General features: G+C 34.8%; 2 protein-coding genes across 2 annotated transcripts in view; one reads left to right on the forward strand and one right to left on the reverse strand.

Annotated features, from left to right (window-relative positions):
* The window catches only part of LOC138335533 (dynein axonemal assembly factor 9-like), a 76,919-nt gene that overhangs the window by 35,439 nt on the left and 15,446 nt on the right, over positions 1–26,034 (reverse strand). The window contains exons 14-17 of the mRNA XM_069284667.1: positions 25,832–25,913; positions 7,394–7,433; positions 3,285–3,361; positions 1,999–2,006 (exon numbers count right to left, since the gene is read on the reverse strand). Of these exons, the coding sequence (XP_069140768.1) occupies positions 1,999–2,006; positions 3,285–3,361; positions 7,394–7,433; positions 25,832–25,913 (207 nt within the window). The remainder of the gene's footprint in view (positions 1–1,998; positions 2,007–3,284; positions 3,362–7,393; positions 7,434–25,831; positions 25,914–26,034) is intronic.
* LOC138335532 (uncharacterized) lies at positions 16,552–19,183 on the forward strand. Its single transcript, XM_069284666.1, has one exon. The coding sequence runs from the start codon at positions 17,275–17,277 to the stop codon at positions 18,361–18,363; it is 1,089 nt and encodes a 362-aa protein (XP_069140767.1). The 5' UTR covers positions 16,552–17,274; the 3' UTR covers positions 18,364–19,183.

Here is a 26,034-nt window from a genome sequence, read left to right on the forward strand (position 1 = left end):
GCAATTTTAAAAGACTTTGTACAAATTTTTTTTTTTTACGAATTTGAGTTTCTTTAATTTTGACCTTTTTTTTTTAAATACATCATGACATCTATTTTCACCTGAAAACATAGTTTTATAAACCATGAAACATAGTACATATTTGTAGTAATAGGCCATAAATGACCAATATGGATATGATATTTCAAATGCTATCTCAGCCTAATAAATTTGATACATTTTTGACTCATGAAATTTTTATGACAAAAGATTGAAGAGCAAAAGATGCTCATCAATGTGTTTTTTCTGTTATATAAACTATAGTAAAACTACGACCTTTCCCTCCCCAGGGGGAAATGTGAAGTGTCCCACAGCGGTGTTCATAGATAATTTCACAATTTTTCTGGCGACCTTAAGACCTTTCTATTTATGATATTTGTTTCAAACCACATAAACAGCCAGAATTTCATGCCAAGATTTTTGAAGTGTTGTTTTTCCTAGACCCTTTTTTCAGCCCCGCCCAGTAACCTCAACAATGCCCCACATGGGATGTGCAACTCAAGAGTGTTTTTACCTACATACCAGAATATGTCAAAATGTGGATACACATATTAAAATTTTTCTATCTCAATGGCTATTTAATAGGGTTAACCAAGTAAACTTAAACCCTTTATGACCAGTTTCCATAATGTTGCCCAATTTGATGGACAAAAATTGCATAAATGTGTTTTCCCTAAAAACTTATAAACTTGAATTTAAAAGATGTGTAATGTAAATTTTGTTTCAGGGTCGTGAGACCCAGGTCATAATTCACAATTTTTTTGAAAACTGAAGGATTTAACTTAACTGCACATTTATTTATTTGATGAAAAATTTTCATGCGATAATTTAACATCTTGTCTACCGATAAAGGAGTAAACGTTTGAAGTGTTTTGTTCTAGTAAGTATCATATCGGACTTATGGATTTGACATCGCTTTTACCAGACCAAACCCTAAATTGGCCCCTATTCATCAGTCATAGATAAAATTTGACACCGTTCATAGAGATACGCATTATTGGCCATTGTACCTGATTTTTTTGCAGTCACAATATTTGACAATTTGTTCAAACAACAATATTACAATGACCAAAAAATGCGCAAAAAAGAGTTTTCTCAGAATATATGCATATGTAAACAAAACCCCCTCCCCATAGGTTGTCTGTCAATAAATTTCCATATACATTATTTTGGTTTTGACCCCAGGGTCATTAATTCACAATTTTTGTAAAGGACCTTAAGACATTTTCTATCTATTGTTCCTGAGTTGTATCAGTAAACATAAAAAATGAAATTTTATGTTTTGTATATTTTAAATCTTCTGACCAGTACCGCCCAAACATCCCCCTAGTGAAAAATGTTTAGTCTGGGGGGTAACCATAAATTCACAATTTTCATGAAAATTTATTCACTCAAAGAAAAATATTGAAAATAGTAAATTGCATCCCGGAAAAATTCTGTGGCATATGTCTATATGGAATGAATTACTGATTGCGCATGTACCAAAAGCAAAATAAATTATTTTTTGTGTTTAATTAGACAAATAAATACACTACTAAACACCTATTTATTGTTTAATTTTAATGAACATTTCCTTAAACTTAATTCCATTACTGATTTTTAAGGAAAGGCTCATAAGTATTAAATATTTTTTCCTTAACCTCTGTAATTGCTTTCCTATGGGGAATTTCAAGTTTATGGAAATCCTTAGTGTTAAGAATTGCTCATGACCTATTTAAGACAATAAAAATGAAATTAAAACCATAAAAGGGGGGGGGGAAGGGGTGCGTAAAATTATAGAGACCAGGGCGCTTATTCAGCTGAAATTACTCGTATTAATTATCACACATTAGGCCACAGATTTTTAACCTACTGTAACAAAATCGAGTCTGGCATATCGTCAAAACTGGCCATAGTCAACGACCTTCCCTAACTATATTCCCATTGGGCATCAATTAAAAAAGTGTTTGTTCGCTTTACCTGGTGTGCTTATGTGTTTTGGAAAAAGCTTTTAGAGTGACAAACCGAGTAAGCACAGAGGACGCAGCCATATCAGAATTCACACTACCTAGCCATATCTTCCATTACGTAAACTTTCCGCATGTCAAGGGAAATGGGTACACAACTTTCCTGTAGCAGGTGTTCAATTCTATGTTTTCATCCAAGAAAAAGGGTCATGTATAAATATATGTTATTCACAAAGGGGATAACCATACTAAAGGCAGTATGTAAAATTTCACAATTAGCATTTGTAAAACACACACAGATCTTACATAATGCCACAGTGTCTTCAAATATTTAAGCATTGATTTCACTCATTTTTAATTTCATCAGAGTATGAACAAAAATTCTGTTTGCAAACTGTGTGAATCCGTGCTAAATTCTGCAAACATTCAATACATAGTAAACAACTCATCTAAGAATTATGGCTTTAGTTTTACCGTGTATTGTGGTGAAAATTGCAAAATTCCCATCAAAGTGAATATTTTGTCAAAGGACAATGTATGGTTTTGGCCCTATTTGGCCTCCAAATCCGTTAAAATTTTCCAAAGAGTTTTTTAGTTTATAAATTGTATGATTTTGATATATTTAGTATATTCATAATTTAATTGTAATGATAGTTTTCTAATTTTGCAGCTTCAGTTGCCAAAGTAACGAATCGAAATATGAATCATTTATGAAAATGTAGAAGATTTGACATTTTTGGCCAAGTTTTTGCTTAAGAAACCATAAAGCGCATCCTTGAACAAATTATATATATTTCTCCTAGAGATGTGTTGGAAGTGCATACATATTCTTGTTCAAGGATGCGCTCTATAGTTTCATCGACAAAAACTTGGGCAAAATTGTCAAAATTTCAACATTTTCATAAGTTATGGCATGAGATATTTTGGATGGTGTACCATGGGCAACTATACCCGCAAATTTAGAAAATAGTCCCATTATAGTTGAATCAGGGGTGTACACTCTGTTACTAAATATTCAAAATAAACAAATTAGTCACTAAATAACGCTTAGGAAATTTTAATGGATTTTGGGGCCAAAATGAGGGCCCAATCCATGAGGACTAAAAAGCCAGGGTTTCTATGTTAAATTGGCAAAGCTACTAAGTGAGCACACTGACATGTGGTTTTCTCCTTCCATAGTCTTCTATGGAATGAATCCCTCTTTCTAAAATCTATATGAGAAAAAAAAGTTTATATAGGAAAATATTGACATTCTCAGAGGTGTATATATCCTTATGTGAGGTCCTTACCTTTATGGACACTGAGAGTGGCTGGCATACTTCTGTATAGCTTCCGTCACACTGTCAACCATGGCCGCATACATCTCCACAAGTATCCTGTGGACAAAATAGAAAATTAGGTCCTACACAACTGTACATTTACCAAAAATTATTCCAAGGCCATTGTTATATACTTAAATCTATAGACCAGGTAAGTAGGATTCGCTTGCTTGTTATACTATCTGCTGAAAGTGAACATGGAATTTGGCTACACCCTTGAAGCATGAATTCTTGATGTAAAGTTTGAATAATATTGATTTAGATTTGCACTTACTGACTGATGGATTGACAGAAAATACGGAAGACAGATAGATAGATAGACAGAAAGACACACTACAATCCAGATAGATAGACAGAAAGACAGACACAACAATCCAGATAGATAGACAGAAAGACAGACACAACATTCCGGATAGATAGACAGAAAGACAGACACTACAATACAGATAGATAGACAGAAAGACAGACACTAAAATACAGATAGATAGACAGAAAGACAGACACAACAATCCAGATAGATAGACAGAAAGACAGACACTACAATCTAGATAGATAGACAGAAAGACAGACACTGCAACCCAGATAGATAGACAGAAAGACAGAAACAACAATACAGATAGATAGACAGAAAGACAGACACTACAATCTAGATAGATAGACAGAAAAAACAGACACTACAATCCAGATAGATAGACAGAAAGACAGACACAACAATCCAGATAGATAGACAGAAAGACAGACACTACAATACAGATAGATGGACAGAAAGACAGACACAACATTCCAGATAGATAGACAGAAAGACAGACACTACAATCTAGATAGATAGACAGAAAGACAGACACAACAATCCAGATAGATAGACAGAAAGACAGACACTAAAATACAGATAGATAGACAGAAAGACAGACACAACAATCCAGATAGATAGACAGAAAGACAGACACTACAATCTAGATAGATAGACAGAAAGACAGACACTGCAATCCAGATAGATAGATAGAATGACAGACACTACAATCCAGATAGATAGACAGAAAGACAGACACTACAATCCAGATAGATAGATAGAATGACAGACACTACAATCCAGATAGATAGACAAAAAAACAGACACTACAATCCAGATAGATAGACAGAAAGACAGACACAACAATCCAGATAGATAGACAGAAAGACAGACACAACAATCCAGATAGATAGACAGAAAGACAGACACTACAATCTAGATAGATAGACAGAAAGACAGACACTGCAATCCAGATAGATAGACAGAAAGACAGACACTACAATCCAGATAGATAGACAGAAAGACAGACACTACAATCCAGATAGATAGATAGAATGACCAGACACTACAATCCAGATAGATAGACAAAAAAACAGACACTACAATCCAGATAGATAGACAGAAAGACAGACACAACAATCCAGATAGATAGACAGAAAGACAGACACTACAATCTAGATAGATAGACAGAAAGACAGACACTACAATACAGATAGATAGACAGAAAGACAGACACTACAATACAGATAGATAGACAGAAAGACAGACACAACAATACAGATAGATAGACAGAAAGACAGACACTACAATACAGATAGATAGACAGAAAGACAGACACTACAATACAGATAGATAGACAGAAAGACAGACACAACAATACAGATAGATAGACAGAAAGACAGACACAACAATACAGATAGATAGACAGAAAGACAGACACAACAATACAGATAGATAGACAGAAAGACAGACACAACAATCCAGATAGATAGACAGAAAGACAGACACAACATTCCAGATAGATAGACAGAAAGACAGACACAACATTCCAGATAGATAGACAGAAAGACAGACACTACAATACAGATAGATAGACAGAAAGACAGACACAACAATACAGATAGATAGACAGAAAGACAGACACAACATTCCAGATAGATAGACAGAAAGACAGACACAACAATCCAGATAGATAGACAGAAAGACAGACACTACAATACAGATAGATAGACAGAAAGACAGACACAACAATCCAGATAGATAGACAGAAAGACAGACACAACAATCCAGATAGATAGACAGAAAGACAGACACAACAATCCAGATAGATAGACAGAAAGACAGACACAACATTCCTGATAGATAGACAGAAAGACAGACACTACTATCCAGATGGATAGACAGAAAGACAGACACACAACAATCCAGATAGATAGACAGAAAGACAGACACTACAATACAGATAGATAGACAGAAAGACAGACACAACATTCCTGATAGATAGACAGAAAGACAGACACAACATTCCTGATAGATAGACAGAAAGACAGACACTACAATCCAGATAGATAGACAGAAAGACAGACACAACAATCCAGATAGATACAAAAAGACAGACACTACAATCGAGATAGATAGACAGAAAGACAGACACTACAATCCAGATAGATAGACAGAAAGACAGACACAACAATACAGATAGATAGACAGAAAGACAGACACAACAATCCAGATAGATAGACAGAAAGACAGACACAACAATCCAGATAGATAGACAGAAAGACAGACACAACATTCCAGATAGATAGACAGAAAGACAGACACAACAATCCAGATAGATAGACAGAAAGACAGACACAACAATCCAGATAGATAGACAGAAAGACAGACACAACAATCCAGATAGATAGACAGAAAGACAGACACAACAATCCAGATAGATAGACAGAAAGACAGACACTACAATCCAGATAGATAGACAGAAAGACAGACACTACAATCCAGATAGATAGACAGAAAGACAGACACTACAATCCAGATAGATAGACAGAAAGACAGACACTACAATCCAGATAGATAGACAGAAAGACAGACACTACAATCCAGATAGATAGACAGAAAGACAGACACTACAATCCAGATAGATAGACAGAAAGACAGACACTACAATACAGATACAATCCAGATAGATAGACAGAAAGACAGACACTACAATCCAGATAGATAGACAGAAAGACAGACACAACAATCCAGATAGATAGACAGAAAGACAGACACTACAATCCAGATAGATAGACAGAAAGACAGACACAACAATCCAGATAGATAGACAGAAAGACAGACACAACAATCCAGATAGATAGACAGAAAGACAGACACTACAATCGAGATAGATAGACAGAAAGACAGACACAACAATCCAGATAGATAGACAGAAAGACAGAACACTACAATCCAGATAGATAGACAGAAAGACAGACACTACAATACAGATAGATAGACAGAAAGACAGACACTACAATACAGATAGATAGACAGAAAGACAGACACTACAATACAGATAGATAGACAGAAAGACAGACACTACAATACAGATAGATAGACAGAAAGACAGACACAACAATACAGATAGATAGACAGAAAGACAGACACAACAATCCAGATAGATAGACAGAAAGACAGACACAACAATCCAGATAGATAGACAGAAAGACAGACACAACAATCCAGATAGATAGACAGAAAGACAGACACTACAATACAGATAGATAGACAGAAAGACAGACACAACAATCCAGATAGATAGACAGAAAGACAGACACAACATTCCAGATAGATAGACAGAAAGACAGACACAACAATCCAGATAGATAGACAGAAAGACAGACACAACAATACAGATAGATAGACAGAAAGACAGACACAACAATCCAGATAGATAGACAGAAAGACAGACACAACAATCTATTTAAATGTCAGGTAAAACATTGGCACATGAAATCAAACAATTATCCATGTGCACAATATATATATACAACGATTAATAAATTAGTTAAGACAAAACAAGCCATTCTTCATCATCTAGGTACAGTACATATGTATAACCTTTTAAAACTGACCCTTGTCTTATCTGGATCACTGTATAATCTGACATATTTGTACGGCATGCTCTTTTCATTATTGTCAGTCAAAATCTTTGCCTAAATATTTTACCACAAAGCATCATGAAACCCTCAGCTTGAATAGATTGTCACAGAATGCCAACCTCTCTGTATGGTTCCATTTGTCTAACAGCTTACCTCGTTTCCTCATCTTCTGCACTGTCTCCATTCAATGGCCCTATAAAACAGAAAACTCTGAGTCAATATATCTGTAGAGTAAATTAATAATAAATGTCAACTAGGAATTATGGCAGCTAAAATGTTTATTGTTTACACATTTAGTTTGTATATAAAAGGGCTGAACAGACAGTAAAGAGAATTTTACGAGTGGCATTTTAAATGTTGTGATTTGGCTTTTCTATCTGAATCAGATCTATAGTCAAAACTCTATCGGAGCCATGCAGTTTGATTGCCAGAACTCTGTGTGGCACCATAGGCAAGAATCCAATTCTCTTGACTGCATATTTTTTTAATGATAAAAAATGCAGTATATGGTAATGTCATCAATTTCTCCTGTTCGGTCCCAAACATTTAAGTAACTTAAAGCACACTATGGTTCATCCAGGGGTTACTATCACTGACATTAAAAGTGGAGGCAACAGAAGACAGATAATTTGATCCTTTGATATACATTAAAAGAATTGTATAATGGTACACTGTGGTTCACTGAGTTGCTTTGAAGTTTGGCGTCACTCTCTCTGTAATCTTTAAAGGAAATCCTTACAGGCCTGTGATTGGTCAGTTTTTTCTCCTGAACTGCTTTCAGTTTTACTATGAGATAGGTCAGGAGTAAATATAATGTTAGTGATAGTAACCCCTTGGTATCAAGGATGACCATCATTATGATTAGCATAACATTTATTTTCCTCCACTAATAACTACATTTTCTACTAAATACAGAAAACTTCTTGTCAATTCTACGACAGGAGATCACATTTTACAGTTATTGCTATAATATTTCTTCTAAAGGGCCTATACATGTATATCCCTTCCTTCAGGAGGTCAGACCGGTTTATACAAAATAAGTCCCTCTTTGCCAAAGGACTCCACTGACCAGATTTGAAAAAAGATTACTTTAACTTTGTATCCATGGCCATAGTTAGTGGACATCTTAGTGGCCAATGTCCCGACATATATCACCACAAGCCCTCCACCTCTGGGTCACGTGCTCGAATCTCATGTGGGGCAATTGCTAAGTACTGGCCACTGGTTGGTGTTTTTTTTCTAAGTATTCCAGATTTCCTCCACTTTATCCCATTACATCCTTAACTTATTCACCCTTAAAGATACATTTATGCTCTTCTAAATCATGGACAAGACCAGTCCATTACCAATTTTCAAGGGTGAATGAGTTTAAATGACCCTGGTTATATATATATATAGATAGGATATTAAACTAACCCATGGGTGGTCTTTATAGACTGGTTCGACTGTAATCAGCTGATCAAGAACCAGCTGGCCTCGCTTTGTACATTTCTTACAACAAAAATATCTCAACACAATTTTGTATTGATTTCAGAGTTTAACACTACAAAGATGATATGTTAAGACTACAAGTATAAATATATTATACAGGGGAGATATTGACTTTTGAGCTTTTGTTTCACGACAGCATAATCTCTCTCACTCTGCCTAGTTATCAGATTATTGTGTGATCATACAACAACGTTTATTGATCTAGTCCCGCAGACAAATACACCAATGTTATTATGACATATAAATCTACAGAACTAAACGGCTACAGAAGCAACATGTGAAATTGAATTACTCCGATAAAATTAAACACTGAAGCAATATATTCCTTTTCATATTTATCAAAATTTTCTATCTAAATTAAAACAATTTATTGAAACAATTAAACCAGCGTAAAATATTCATCAATAATTGTGTTATTTTAGCATGAAAGTTAATAAACTAATTCTTTTCCATATACTGTAAAGCAACATTCTTTCGCGGCTACAAAATTTTGCAATTTCTGTTTCAACGCAAGTTGCGAAGATTAACATTCGCGAATTTAAAGTTTAAAGTAATTTCCACAAATATATAGATGATGTAACAATTGATTTCCTGGGATAAACTTTTGTGAATTTGCTTGAATTGCGAAATTCACGAAAGTAATTTGTACGAAAAAGAAAGTTCAGGTTTAAAACAATATGTCAGTCTTGACCAAGACATACACCCCTAAAAATTCCTAATGAACTGATCCAGCCTTTGAACCGGGTGAGTTCACATATGTTTTCAGGGCTGAATGAGTTAACTTCAAATTTATTTATAGACATTCATTGACAAATAACTTTCACTGACCTTATGATGAACCCCATAAAAATGAATAACTATTTACTAATCATTTAGATACCATGTGTGGAGCCGCAGTCGGACAGTTTAGATGCACTCACTACCACCTCGGGGCCTCAAGGCAATTTACACAAAATCCTCCTCCTTCAATTAAAGATGCAAATCAGATCAAATCTAATTAACACAGACAAATTTGTAATAAGACAGATAGCATCTTTATGGATTATTCCAGCCTTTCCATTCCCAAGCATAAAGTATCTTTGCCCCTTTGCCAATTTGACCATAAATGAATGTCAAGGTCATTTATTTGAACAAACTTTGTAGCTTTTACCAAAGGAGACTTCCATCTTAATACATATAAAATGATTGTCAGGCGGTATATAGCAACGTCTCATGCTCGCAAATGCATATATACATATCTATTGGATGTTTTAGCAAATGATGTAGCATACACAATACGAAAAGGAAAGTCAAATCCAGTTTGATTGACAGCTGGTGTTCCATCAATAAGATCTTTATGTCTATTTCTTTTAGAAGCTGTTTACAGTACCAGAGTGAAGTTCCTAATTGGACATGGTTGCTCATACTTCTTCAAAGTTTCCTATCATCCCACTATCCTTTCTCTGGGTCTCATGGTAATTCAGAAGTTGCTAATGTAATTGTTTGTGATGGACGATGTACAACTTTGGGACAAAAGGCCATCAAAATATGTCAATACTTATTTTTACACGATAATCCCACCGAGACCATTATGCCCACCATTTAATGATCTATATCAATCAAATGAAAGAGCTAGGGGAACTCTGCTCATAATCTCAGGGTTTTTTTTCTGTGTTAACTTCCAACCCTATTGCCCCCTTTTTTTTATTTGATAATAATTTGAGCAGAATACTCCTTTCAACATCTTTGCAATAGCAAAAGGTTACGATCCGCATATGAATCTGGGCAGATTGTATGAATCGTAACACTTGGTAGCGAAGATGACATTTTAATGGTCTAGCTAAATCAAAGATGACTGCCAGTCAGCTAAACCTTCAGATCAAAATGGATTATACACAGGTTTGGTTTACTTTTGTTTATTAGATTAATTTCTTATTAACAGACAGGGTCATTTAAGGATGGCCGCCCATGTGTGAACGTGTTGCAGTGTGTAAATGTCTGCATGTTTTGGGAGGCTGCGGTATTCGTGTTGTGTCTCCTTGTGATAGTGGGACTCTTGCCCTTTTTATAGTGCTATCTCACTGAAGCATACAGAAGACACTGAACTAGCACACCCCACCCGGTGTCAAATTGTACTGGAAAAAAAAAACATTGCTTTTTGAGATGAGATTCAGTCAGATGGAAGATATAGAAGAAAGGCCATTGGAACAAAATACCACCTAATGACAGTTCACTAAAAATGGAATAAAAAAAAAACCAAAGAATGTTTAAAACATAGCTTTTAAGCAAAACCATTTAACCATGTCTATATCTAGTAAAACCTGTGTCCAGGCATATAAATAATAATGTTCTCAGTATTTATCAACTCAAAGGAGGAATAATAGTACAAGATCTGTATCTAGCAAAAACCTTCATTCAAGTGCATAAATAATATGTTCTCTGCGTTTACCGACTTATGGAGGAATGAAAGTAACAATGCCTATATCAAGTAAAAAACCGTTGTTGAAGCGTATAAAAAATAATGTTCTCGGCGTTTACGGACTTGATTGGGGAATAAAAGTAACAATGCCTATATCAAGTAAAAACTGTTGACGAAGCGTATAAATGATAATGTTCTCGGCGTTTACCAACTTAATGGGGGAATAAAAGTACAAGATCTATATGAATCCCCGGAGCACGACTCTGTCACTTTGCAGCGAGCAACTGAGAGACGAGAGGATATACAGTTCATTATTTATTGATAGTTTCTACAGTAAATCTGTGTGATACAAACAATAAAAAATATCTATTGATTTATCCGCGGATATCTTCAGACCAACAGAGACCAGGAGGGAGGGAGGATTAGGTGTACGAAGGAAACTGTCTGTAGTTTGTCTACACACATTAATATTATATAGTTTTTCAATATACTGTAGACCAATTTATCTCCACAGCAACTTGATTTCGCGGATTTATTTATACCTCACAAATTATTCAAGGCAATATAATTTGACAATTTACTAACATGGTTCTACAGTGTCTGTGTTTGAAATAATTGCACAGCAATTGCTGAGATTTCTTATCACCTACAAAATATGCAAAAATTAATCGCAAAACTAAAATAAATTGGTTTACTGTATGTTAAATAGGGGTAGGGGGGTCTGATAGTGAAACAAATTCAACTTAGGGCGCTTACAAATTTAAAATAAAAGGGGGCGCATAATAGAACTTAATTTTATGAAATTGAAATTACTGAAAAAAGTAAACCATAAATCAATTTGCAAAATAAAATAAAATAGAAAAACCTACCGTGTTTCCATATTTTCATTCTGCATTTGAAAAATGAAATGGTTGCCTCAAAATGGGGGAAATAGTGCTTATTGGGAGGGGGATACTCATTGGGTCAAATACAGTACGTATTAGATGAAATATCACCACCAAAGTCAATTTCATGAGTAAATGGTTTATTTAGATCACATGTATTGGCTGATGAGGCCATTTGTCATCAGGATTCGCTTCAGATGATGAATGGCCTCACCATCCAAAAAGTGTCATATAAATGATGACAAGCCATTATCTCATAGAATTCTTGGGTGTTGATTTTCAATCTTATTGTTATGGTACGTCCATTCTAAAACTTGTTCCTCAACACCTGAAATCGTCTCAAGATTTTCCATATACAGTATTGTAAAAACCTGCCTTAGCGACCACCTCTGTACAAAGACTACCTGCTTAATAAGACCACTTTCTCAGGGTCTGAAATAGTTAATTTCAACACATTTGACCTGTGTATAAAGACCACTTGGCTATAACGACCCTCTTTTGTGTCCCTTGGATGGTCTTTATAGACAAGTTTGATTGTAAAACACAATAAAAAGTGGCAGTTTAGCCTGTGCATAAAGACCACTTGGATATAGAGACCATTTTTGCTTGGTCCTTCGGATGGTCTTTTTAAAACAGATATGACTGTACAACACAACAGTATATTATAACTTTTCAAAATCTAACCTTGTATAATCTGGATTCCTGTCTATTCTGACATATTTGTATGGCATTCTCCTTATTCAGATAATTAGTAATTAAAACCTGTATAATCCAGAAACCTGGCTATACCGACCAAATATGCTGGTACCGGTGACATCCAGTTTAGACAAATTACACATGTGTAAACTGTATATACATGTATAAAAGCTCCAAAAAAATGTCACCATTTTACTGCATTTTCACAAAACTAGAAGTTGATTATGATACACCTACAGGACATTTTATTTGATAATATACCAGAAATTAAATTACTAGACACATCAACTAACTAATTTATTTTCCTCTAGCCACGGGTAATAGTCTCATTTCCATCAGTATGATCCCTAAAAGGCCGCAAATTATTTCGTGAATAATTCATAAGGTATTTTACCACCGAGTGATTGGACGATATTATTACACTTGACACAAGCAATAACGGAAAAAGAATATCGGAGAGGAGTACACTCATATTGATTTTTGGACATGGCAATGTATTTGAATGCCCGGACGCTCATGCAACTCTACGTGACCAACCCCTAATTGTCCTTATTTTGACAATTGAAGACGTAATTAAATATTGTCGAGCCGTGATGGGTATACGACAGGTCTGTGTGTAACTGTCAGTCAAAGACAGCGTAGTGTTCCCAAGGAGAACAGTATCTACAGTAGTATTGAAGTGACTGTATATCCATCGTTAAAAGAGTCGGCTAAGCCAAGCTTTGTTGATACCGACAGACTATCAGCCACCAGTTGACAGAACGTTTGGCCGGTGGTATCAGTGAATTCAACTGTCAGGGGATACCATGCATAGGACGGTCCTATAGGACAGTGTCCTAACAGTCTAAACTACTGGACTATCCTAACAGTTTAAATTTATGTACTGGACAATTTTTATATTAAGGACTCAGGACTGATGGAGGACGGTCCTAATACTAAAGGCCAGTATCCTTAAAGTTCAATCTTTCAAAACTTAATGATATCTAGGACAGCCAGAGGACGGTCCTAACTAAAGGATAATATCCTAACAGTTTAATCTACAGGATTAATATACCGAGGACAGCGAGAGGACAGTCTTCACTATAGGGCAGTATCCTTATAGTTTAATCCTAAAGGATTTAATGATACCTAGGACAGCCAGAGGACAGTTCTCAGGACAGTATCCTACCAGTCTAATCCTACAGAACTTAAAACCTAGGACAGCCAAAGAAAAGTCTTCATTACAGAATAGTTTCTGAATAGCTCTAAGTTTACTGGATTATCTAAAGCAAGAAATTTACTTTGGAGAAATGAATATTACCTTAATTCTGATCAAATCAAAAATATAGATTGCATTCGATGGCTTTAAAGGATGCTACAAGATGTAAGATTCAGTAGAAAGATAAGTGATATTTTACAACAATATTTATAAGTTTGGTGATAAATGTATTTCATCTTAAAAAAGAAATTTAAACTAAAGAAGGAATACCGGGAATATCACTAACTAGCAACTCATTCCGACCTAGTGGGATACGGCAGTTCCTGGATCACTAAAAAATAACAACCACCTCAATTGCTCCTACCCATGGGGAATATGTGATTTATGGCTCAATGAATGACATTTCTGTTACACACGGGAACAATTTACGCCAAGGTCAGTAAAGGAAACAAGATTCTCTTTCTTGTAGTTTATAGTTATCAAATTATTTTGTTTATCGACGAATATAGAAAATCTAATTTTCAAATTCAGTTATCAAATTATTTTCTAATTTTTCAACAATAATTTTCAAATTTTGTTATTATATTTACATTAATGTTGTCTGTTGGTAACCTAACCTTACTGATGAAATTTGATGTTTATTCTTGTGAAACTGTTATTCTGACACCTAGAATTACATTCATATCAAATGAGATTAATTTAGGCTCAGATTAAAGGCACACATGTGCGTTTTTTCTTAATTTTCACATGTTGTAAATTATTTGACATGCAAAGACGTCAATCAAATCTTTTGCAGCATTTCATGGACATAAACGAATAATAACATTATGTGGAACTCTTTTTTTTTTAATTATTTTAATTGAGCCCCGGAAATTAAAACAGTTCATTGTAAAATCTGGATCAACTCTTGCTCAACTCAATTAGTTAAGGATTTTTCAACAGAACAAAAAATGCCAAATGAATCAATAACAAACACATGCTATTTAAATTCTCGAGGCGAATATTTTGTGGTTTCATCAACGTAACATATTCGCAAGGGTTGAATTATGTTGTACACTGATTCCTCTATATGCAATATAAGCACTTTTGCATAACAGTGGTGAAATTCAAATATTTTGATAGTGTTTTGAATTTGTGAATTTCAGAAAAAACACAAATACAGCAAAAATAACTCCGGGTGATAATGGTTAAATTTCATGGGAATTTATTTTCGATGTATTTACGGTTTTCCTGTAATCTGCGAATACAGCAAAAATAACTCCCCACCAAAATTTACCCGATACACAGTATAAAATATGTCACCTGTTCCATTTTGTCCATGAATTTGATATTTTGACACAGCCAAAAAGAAAAGCAGTTTTTTCCAAACGGAATAATTTGAAATAATGTTTCAGTTATGATATAAAATAATAAAAGATTGCTTTATTTTACAACAATTACAAAATAAGTTTATCAATTTATATTAACCATGCTTGCTGGCTCAGATACATGAAGTTTACATAATAGGTCTCAACATGTAAGAAAACCATTTTGAGAGTACCTGGGGAAAACCCATATGGTTAATTAGGTAACTCCATACTTTTTCATGTTCGATCGAGGAATATGCAAGCCTCTTCCCCATAGTAAGTGGAGAGCATATTACTATTGGGCCACACATACAATCATGATTATTTAAAAGTCTAAAATGTGACTTTTTACACTATTCATTACTGCATGTTACAAATATGTCCAAAATATTGCCTCTGGATCTACTTATTTACTTAACTAGTTATCATTCAAAAAAGGATTTAAATGTTTTGGTTTTTATTTTATTTTTTTGAATGGCTGTATTACCTTGAATGAAGGTCAAGGATATTGATTTTAATTTAGTAGTTAAATTTCTATCCAACGATACAACAATGTCCAACATTTAGTCTCTATAAGCTCAATAGTTTCAGAGGATATGCTTTCTAAGCCGTGCAATCATACTAAATGAACCAATTACATTCTGGCTTTAAATCATCCTAAAACTTCACTTAAATCTTAAAGGATTATTACCATTGGCGTTTAAGTTGACAGTCAAGCTTGCACGACAATCGATTACCATATAAATTTTGCATGGTGATCGATATAAAGTGTGTAATTGGACAACACATACATGGTGAGTTGTTCAGCCACTCACATTTCACCTAGTAAAGGTTACATTTCACCTAGTAAAGGTTACAGGTCACATGCCTGATCATGTAGGTTTTCTTCGGGTACTCCGGTTTCTTTCCCACTCTAAGTCCCCTCGCATATTTACATCCAGGCCATCGAAAGTGTTTTGCATAAGTTGTATTTATAACTTGTTTCACAATCGATGTGAAATAAAAAAAACTTTTATATAGTTTATAACACATACATACAATGGTCCACTTTCCTGTCACCTGCTGGATAGCCTGGTTTCAATTCTCTGTTTGAATTTCAATCTGCATGAGGTCATGAACTTTGACCTACATGACCTATTGGGTTTTCCATGGCAATGCAGTTTTGTATGCCACATTATTGCTTCAATCTATTTGGAGCAAATTTCTTTCCTTATTTCTTATGAATATTCAGTATTATACCACAAAATAATTTCTGTATCCTACACTAATTACTATAGCTTTCTCTTTACAGATATTGATATTGAGACGTGCTGCCTGAACACTCTATAGCCAAGCCACTCCATCTCAAACTTCACCAAGCCATATATATATTGTAGCCACTTCATCCTATTGATGTTCTACAGATTTTTATCACCCTCGGGACGATTCTACAACAGAGTTTTATCAGGTTCTGCAGAAGATACCCTCACTTTCTATACCAGTAACAAATATAACAGGTTTAGTATTCATCAGCCATGAATCTAAAGGTCAAGGACTTATAACAGTTAAGGATTTTGAGGTCAGAGACTTTCATCAGTTAAGGATTAAGGTGTAAAGGACTTATAACAGATAAGGATTTAGAGGTCAAGGACTTATAACAGATAAGGATTTAGAGGTCGAGGATTTTCATCAGTCAAGGACTTAGAGGTCAAGGACGTATATCAACCAAGGATTTAGAGGTCAAGGACTTACATCAGTCAAGGATTTAAAGGTCAAGGACTTACATCAGTAAAAGAATTAGAGGTCAAGGACTTTCATCAGTCAAGGATTTAAAGGTCAAGGACTTTCATCAGTCAAGGATTTAGAGGTCAAGGATTTACATCAGTCAAGGATTTAGAGGTCAAGGACTTACATCAGTCAAGGATTTAAAGGTCAAGGACGTACCAGGATAGTGTTCAAAGGTCAAGGAAACATAGTTTAGAAATCAGGGATATATAGGTCAGAGGTCAGGGCTATATGATACCAGTATTGTGGTTCAGGTAATGCCTACAATAGAACAACATTTCTTCAAAATGTTTGCTTTCCATAATGAGCCTTTACTATTACTACCACCAAGGCAATGCCTGACGGTACATACGGTATGTTTTAACATGACCTTGAACTCGACCTTGACAGGAAGTGACCCCACTCAGGCATTACTCTGGACCGATGTGGTCAGTTACATCTGCTACTTGTTACTACCAATGGTCATTTTCTTCTGCGTGTTGGGTCAGCTGGTGAATATTGTAATTCTCTCGTCTCAGGTACGCCTGTCCCTCGACACGTACCTGCTGGGGATGTCTATTGCAGCTTTATTACATGTATTTACGACCACAGTGTTGTGTGCTCCTTATTACCTGGCCTACAGTGAATGGTTAGTACACGTTCAGTATTACAGCTTGATTAGCCGCGAATGGTTCACCCATATCTATTTATGGCTACTGGTGTCGTTAAGTATTGAACGATCGGTGACGTTTTCAATTCATAAAACCTTCATCCCGGGGACGTCCTCACAAACCTGGATCATTACTGGGGTAGTCACATGTGTGGGGCTTGTAAGCGTTCTACCACGACTTTGGGAGTACACCATATTAGCGCTTCAACATAACTCCACGAGTCATGTGACAATTATATATCGTACTCCGGTGGCAGAAGGAGCTGGTTTTTCAATAATATACTTCTGGTATCTGTCGTCCATGTTTGTCATTCTACCTGTATTTTTAATGGTAGCGGCCTGTATTATTTTGTGTCAAAGTGCAGAAACAGACTTGTCAAAAACCTTCGACAGGAAACACAGCAGCCATTCGGTAATGGCATCCAATAGACAGATTATTGAGGACAAAGCGCTGACCAAACTTGTGATCATTATCATCGTTGTAAACCTTGTGTTTACGTCACCGTTTATTTTCTTCCATATTTTTGCCGGGGTCGCCCCAGGCATTATACAGCTAGACAGCGCTATTACCATCACCTTACAGAACATCTTCACCATCCTTTACTATATAAACTTCATTCTACATCAGCAGCTATATTTCTGTTTCAATAAACAGTATCGGATCACACTTCTGTCCATCTGCTGCTGCTGTTGCTGAGATGTCAGTCAAACAGCAAAGGTCAAGGTCATGGTAATCAATAATGCCTTATGTGGTTGATTGTCAATGGAAAAAAGATCAAAGTAATAACATTTCAAACTGCCTTAAGAGTCAAATGTCATTGGAAACAAAGGTCAAGGGTATAACATTCAAAATTGCCTTAAATTTAAATGTCGTTGGAAACAAAGGTCAAGGTCGTAACATTGAAAACTGCCTTGGGGTTAAATATCAGTGGAAAGAAAGGTCAAGGTCATAACATTCAGAACTGCCTAAAGCTTAAATGTCAGTGGAAACAAAGGTCAAGGTTGTAACATTGAAAACTGCCTTAGGGTTAAATATCAGTGAAGACAAAAGTTAAGGTCGTAACACTGAAAACTGCCTTAGGGTTAAATTTCAGTGGAAACAAAGGTCAAGGTTGTAACATTGAAAACTGCTTTAGAGTTAAATGTTGGTGGAAACAAAGGTCAAGGTCATAACATTCAAAACTGCCTTAGGGTTAGATATCAGTTGAAACAAAGGTCAAGGTCATAGCATTCAAAACTGCCTTAGGGTTAAATGTCAGTGGAAACAAAGGTCAAGGTCGTAACTTTGAAAACTGCCTTAGATTTAATGTTGGTGAAACCAAGGTCAAGGTCATAACATTCATAACTGCATTAAGATTAAATTTTGTTGGAAACAAAGGTCAAGGGTCAATTGTCACTGGAAATTAACCCTTTAAGCGCTATATACTCTTACTATACAAGGGGCCTCACTGTTGAATTAATTTGAAGAAATACAGAAATTATGAATACCTTTATTTAATGTTCAATAATATTTTTTCCATGCCATTTTCAATAATAGACATATATACAAATTTTGTTCAGTAGATGTTAAGGTTTACATAGATGGTAAATTTGTCTCTAAAAATTTGTCAGGTAAGGATTTACAGGTAAAAATTACAGGTAAATAAATACATTTTCTTCAAAATTCCATAAAGTAGGAGTATTTATAATGTAAATCACCTAACTATCATTCTTTATTCCTGTTCTTCAGCAAAGTATAGAATTAATTAGTGTTGGTGATTAATTGATTCATATTTCAGGTGTGAACAGGTAAATCATAGCTCTAGTTGACAGGTAAACATTGTTGTTGAATTATGAAATAAAACTAAGTATGTTGTAAATTCTGACTTTGTGATTATTATTTCACACATTTCTTGTGAGTTTACCTGTTCTGAAGGACTAATTCAGGAGGTAGATATTTCATCAGAGTCCTTGTCATTAGCAGGTAATAATACCTGGCGATAATATACAAAGGTATGAAGGTGTCGTTGTCACACAGGTGTAAGTTTGAGAGAATATTTTGGAAACGATCTTTAGACATTTTATCTCCGAAAAATGGAGTAAAAATAACGTTCTCAGTTGCCCAGTAAGTATCGGTTTTATGGACAATCCCATCGCTATAACAAGACCAAAAAATACTTTCATCTTCTCGAGTGACACCTGTTTCCACTCGAAGATACGCTAGTGATTTCCTTGACGACCTTGATATTTTGCGGTCGGCATATAAATCTGTTGGACAACAATATTTAAAAAATCGTCATTTAGAAATAAGTGGAAAAATCTATAGGTTCCTGATTTTCCATATTAATAATAAGTTTTGATTCCCTTGTAAACGGGACACAAAAAGGTGGCCCCGATGATTTCATCCAACCCTCCGCTTTGTCCGAGTTGTCTTCGTCGTCATTCTCGGGCGAGAAATCATCCATATCAATGTGAGCAATTACTGCTCCATTCCTAACAATATACTCGGGCCAAAACCTTTGAATTCAGTTTAACTGTCACTATTTTCATTGAAGATATTTTCAATATTATCGTCTTCGTCACTGTCCCAGTCTGAGTCAAAAGCGGCCGCCATGATGGAATTTACGAATTGTTTACGTTTGCTGTCGGGGCCTGTTCAACATAGCATATCATAGTACTCCCGCCGAGAGTATCAGTACATACACGCTGTTATGCTAGTTTGGGGCCTAAACAACCAATCAGAATCATTTTTATTTATAAACACGTGGATGGGAAATACCTAAGAGCCGTGTGAAAAAGGTTGTCAACAGAACGACATTTGCGGTGACCAACATTACGAGACCGATACTAGCGGAACGACATTTGCAGTGACAAGCGCTTAAAGGGTTAAAGTCAAGATTATGCTTTCGGATCCATTGTCAATGGACATAAATTTCATGGGTGGTAGTAGTCAATATTGACTTTGGATATTATTTTGGTCCTTACAAAGGTCAAGATAATAAAAATTCCAATATAATTGCTTTAAAGGATCTCGCTAACAAAAGGTCAAAATCAAAATATTAAACACTCCCTTAAGATCTAGTAAAAGGTACGACAGAAAAAATCAAGGTCATAATGTTCAACGGTGCCTTTTAATTGAAATTTAAACTCATGATACTATTTCTATTACCATATGTGATGTATTAGTGAAGCAGTCCAGTAAATATTACGGTAATTCTATGTTTTGATGTTCTTTTTGGCTTTATACAAAAATCGTTTTCTCTTCATTTCATTAATTTAAATTAATATGCTCTAATTTTACAGCAATAAGGATGTTGTTCTCATGGAATTTATAAACAAAAGCTATTAATTTGTAATCAAATATTGATTTTCCATTCAGTCGTCATGCAGTCCTCAAACCAACATTAATTCCTTCACCCTTGAAGACACATTTGGACTCTACCAATTCAATGGATGGACCAGTCCATTATGAACAGACAGATAAATATTCATAGACTAAGATGAATTATTTTGAACTATAGCGAAGAACATGAACATGCAAATTCCCAGACAATTCCTGTCCTGGTAACATGTGGAGAAAATAAAATATCTATTTTGTTTATCAAAATAGTCTGTGCTGGAATCTGGCTTAAAGGCCCACTACCTTTCGTAACGGCTTTTAATTCTTAAAATGGGAAAGGAAAACGAGACAGATGATTTTGTAGAGTAGCTTAATGTCAATACAAAATATATCATCACCTTCTGAACAATTTGATTAAAATAAATTAAATGTTAATTTTTATAACGAGGGTCGTATTATGTTTCCCACCATCATCCTAATTACCAAGTGTTAATTGACTATAACTGCGCCAAACAGCAAAACAATGAAATTAATTTTCACTGTTAACATAGATTACGCAGGAAAATTTGCATTTGTTTGGTGTTGTAACCTCATTTTATGCCATCAATAGTAATTTTTTCTTGCTAAGATCGTTTTTTAAGAAAGATAAATTTTTTGCTTCAGAAAAGCAATGGGCCTTTAAGCAATACTTTAGAAAACACATCCATTGTACTGTTGTTGCCAGTCTTACTGTTAAAGACATTCACTACTTAACATTTTAAATCCCGAGGAAACACAGCAAGAATGCCGATTCATCACTTTTTATACCAAGTAAAAAAACCACCATTTTGTTGCTATGATGGTCCACAGTTAACAGTGTAATGGCATAGAGCAATTAGCAGAAGATGTAAATATATTCCCAGTTGGCCATACCAACATCAACGCTCTTAGTCTTTGTCACACAGTTGTTGTTTCTCTAGGACATGCCCTTAAACGAGAGATCTATTGTTTTGGCGTGACAGAGATAAACGATAAACTCTGCAAGCTCAATGCTGTCTCGTTTCTTATAAGAAGTAAAAGGAGGCTTTGTTCCTGTTGAGAAACTGATGTAAGATCAAGTTGTCTCAACAACACTTTCTATGGCAGTACTTTTGTTGTTGTAAGTTAATTGAGAGTTTTACATAGTCATTTATTTACATTGTTTTAAGATTAACAGAATTAAGATCTTAAAGAATTCTTTAAATCTTTTCAACACATTCCACACTTTCCTAATAAAATATATGAGAAACTGATGTAAGATCAAGTTATCTAAATTTCAACAACACTTCGTTGATGGCAGTACTTTTGTTATTGTAAGATAACTCAGAGTTCTACATAGCCATTAATTTACATTGTTATAAGATTACCAGAATTAAGATTTTAAAAAATTCTTTGAGTTTTTCAACACATTCCACTTTTTCCTCATAAAATGAATGCAACATAACATGTCTTTGAAAAAGAATGAATAAATATTCATTAAAATGTTGTTATTTTTTCGCAAGAGAATCATTTATGTCAATTTCAATGTGATTAAGATAAGTAAAGAACAAAAGTATGGATGACTCTGAGTTGGTTTGTTGATTACTGTATTCCGTCTTTGCATATATTACATAGTTACCTCCCTTTCGGGTAGGTATCCATTGTGACGTCATTATCTTGTAAGCGCAACTCGCATCATTTTCCCTGAAAAGTATGACATTACCCTCTGAAACAAACGAGGTCACAATCAATGCATACCTGCAAGGGCAGATAACTCTGTAATATGCAAATATGGAATTGCTCGTTAATTTTGTTGGTCCTTTTTTCGCAGTTTTGTTAACAGACTGTATTTACAAGGATTTCATCTCGCTGTTCACCAATTTCTCCAAATGCAATATTAGCAGATCAATAGAGTGATATATTGTTTGCAATTAATCAATGAATTTTGAGTATAATTGCTTGAGAGCAGAACCATTTTTGAAAGGATACACATGAGTTGCCATTAATAGGTTTAAACGATATAAGCGAAGCCCCAATGATGATACGATAGCACTTTGGCTAGTAGTAGTGCAGAATTCTAAATGTTTTGCTGGTATTTTGATTTCATGAATTTCAGAAACAAAGTGAATATATAAACATGTATAGCAAAAATAGGAGTCCAGTGAAATTTTCCCACAATACAGCGGGTGATAATCAGATTACCGCAACAGTTAAGCTAGAACGAATAAACGCACACGGCCTACTCTACCTTTCTGTCGGGTACAAAATGGTCCCTATATTTAGCAGTGGAGCATTGCCTCGGAAAATCACTCGAGCACTGTTTTCCATACTTTGTTGTAGGTTTCCAATTATTTTAAGTGTATACATGCATTTTATTTTATATATTATTTTTGTCCAAAAGAAACATAACGACCATTCATAATATCTACATTACCACTCATAAGACGTCAAATTCATAATTTGTAGACTTGCCGTATAATTTTTCTTCCAAAAGACCATTATATTGATATGTGAAAAAAATAATGTCTCGCTTTGAATTTGATAATCTATATGGTTCAGTTTTATTGCCAAGTAGATAAGTGATATCAAACAAGTAAGATAAAATGCATACAGACATTTTGATAATGGTTTGCACAAAAATTTCTTTACTCCATTGGTATTTTGAGCTTTTATTATTTAACTGGCCTATACAAGTTATTGGACCTTTTGTAGTTTTAATACCTTTCTGACTATTTGGACAATTATACTTGACCTTTCAAGATTTTTTAACTTTGATGGTTTTTGGAATAAAATTTGGCTTTTTTAGAACCGTTATTGTACTTTGGGAATAATGACACCTTGGTTCTGGGGATTTTTATGGTAATTGCAAGTTGCATGGCTATTTGGGTCTTTTCACAGTTATATTGCACCTATGACAGTAATTCGGCCTAGCATAGCTAAAAGAACCATAATTGATTACTGGATTCTTTGGATTCTTTGGTGATTGTGCAATAAGGCCTTTCAATTTTCGACATTTTGTGGTTTCAGTTTTTGACATTTTGTGGTTATTAAAAACTTTATGATTTCCGGATTATACACACAATCGTTTTTTGGCTAAATCCTTCTTGACTTTTTTTTATTTTTTTTTTTATTTTTGAAATTTGTCCTTGTATTTGAACATTTATCAGGGGTTCTTAAAACAAGAGCTGTTGGAGAACAGCAACGCTCGCCTATTCAGAAGAAGTTGATGTTCAAGTATTTACTATTTAAACATGGAAATATGACAAATTAAAAGACTCAAAAACCCCCTAAAGGGCCCCCAATTGGTTGTATTATCACGTTCAGCATCCATACACATTAGGAAAATAAAATCATAAACATTTATGATGACTTGTGCTTAAACAATAGACAAAATAGAAACTTGCTCAAAAACTTAAACATGGAAATATGACAAATTAACAGACTCAAAAACCTCCTAAAGGGCCCCAAATTTGTTGTATTATCACGTTCAGCATCCATACACATTAGAAAAATAAAATCATAAACATATATGATGACTTATGCTTAAACAATAGACAAAATAGAAACTTGCTCAAAAACTTAAACATGGAAATATGACAAATTAACAGACTCAAAAACCCCCTAAAAGGCCCCAAATTGGTTGTATTATCACATTCAGCATCCATACACATTAGGAAAATAAAATCATAAACATTTATGATGACTTAAGCTTAAACAATTGACGAAACAGAAACTTGCTAAAAAACTTTAATGTGAAATGGGACGCCAACGCTGACGCCGACGCCGACGCCAGGGTGACAACATTAGCTCCCCCTATTCTTCGAATAGGCGAGCTAAAAATCTTGGATTTTTCTAGTTTTCATACAAATTTCAGATTACTTACAGATTTCTCTTTCGTTTTTTTAGACCCATTATATTTTATTCAAATTTCCTAATCATGTTATTTTTTTCTTGGTTTAACACACTTGACGGTATTAAAACTTTCTTGACCCTTGGATCTTTCCTAGTTTAAATTGTGCCTTTTCTTGTTATTTGGGCTGTTGTCTTAATACTATCTTAAACAATTAGAAATTTTGTCCAGATAATAATTTAAGGAGTAGTAGGCCAATCATTGCATCTACAGATGGTCAGATGGATGAACGGATGGATGGATGGAAGGATGGATGAACGGACAAATGGGCAACCTGAATTCAGTATAAGCCCTTTACTTTGTTGCTTGGAGGGGGAATGGGAGTATAATTAACCAAAACTTTTTTTTTGGAATCTCTGGAGAGCATACAACTGGACAACTGGAGCTACGTATAAATTTCAGCAACATGTAACATCTATCTAGTAGATACTGCACAGCAGTCACACAGATACACTGCTTGATATACAGATACTCTTTTATTACCAGAAATATTTGTATGTATGCTTTCATTTGTGGTTTCGATCTCTCAAAATATTCATAGCTGGGGTACCTGACAGTGATTCCAATAATGTATGAAGGAAAATTCATAGTTTTTATATCAACGATCCCATATCGAATCACAAAAACAACAAACAAACACCTTTCTAAACAACAAACATTTCATGTTATACCGGTATTGATGATATAATTCAGCGTTTTTGCAAGCTATTTTGGAAATTAAAAGAACCCTAATCAAAAATTGGGAAAATATCATCACTGATGTCGTAGGCAAGATATCACTAGGGATTTTAATTCAAATTTACCAGAATCGGAAAATACTGACTGAATTTGGGAAAATACAGTGCTATTTTGCAGTTGGTAATGGGTCTGTCAACCTGGACCCTATAAACAGGCCTGACAAAAACCCTGTAATTAACTTCCAAGTTCCAAATGACCTACCTTGCAATGGATCGGACAGCTCAGTGAAGAAGTAAGTTCGGATACAGCTGAGGGCGGAGTGTGGAGAGGTACCTCTACATATCTGAAAGTAAGTTCGAAAATATTTACATCACATTAACTAAAGACAGCTATCTGAGCATACTAATTGGACAAAGACTACAATCTTTATTGGGTCTGTCAGGAAGATATGGATATGATGATCT

Source organism: Argopecten irradians, chromosome 11, assembly GCF_041381155.1.
Source record: "Argopecten irradians isolate NY chromosome 11, Ai_NY, whole genome shotgun sequence".
Lineage (NCBI taxonomy): Eukaryota > Metazoa > Mollusca > Bivalvia > Pectinida > Pectinidae > Argopecten > Argopecten irradians.

What these genes read in the sequence shown, in the direction of transcription:
- LOC138335532 (XM_069284666.1), top strand. Translation starts at nt 17,275, where the DNA reads ATGCCTACAATAGAACAACATTTCTTCAAAATGTTTGCTTTCCATAAT.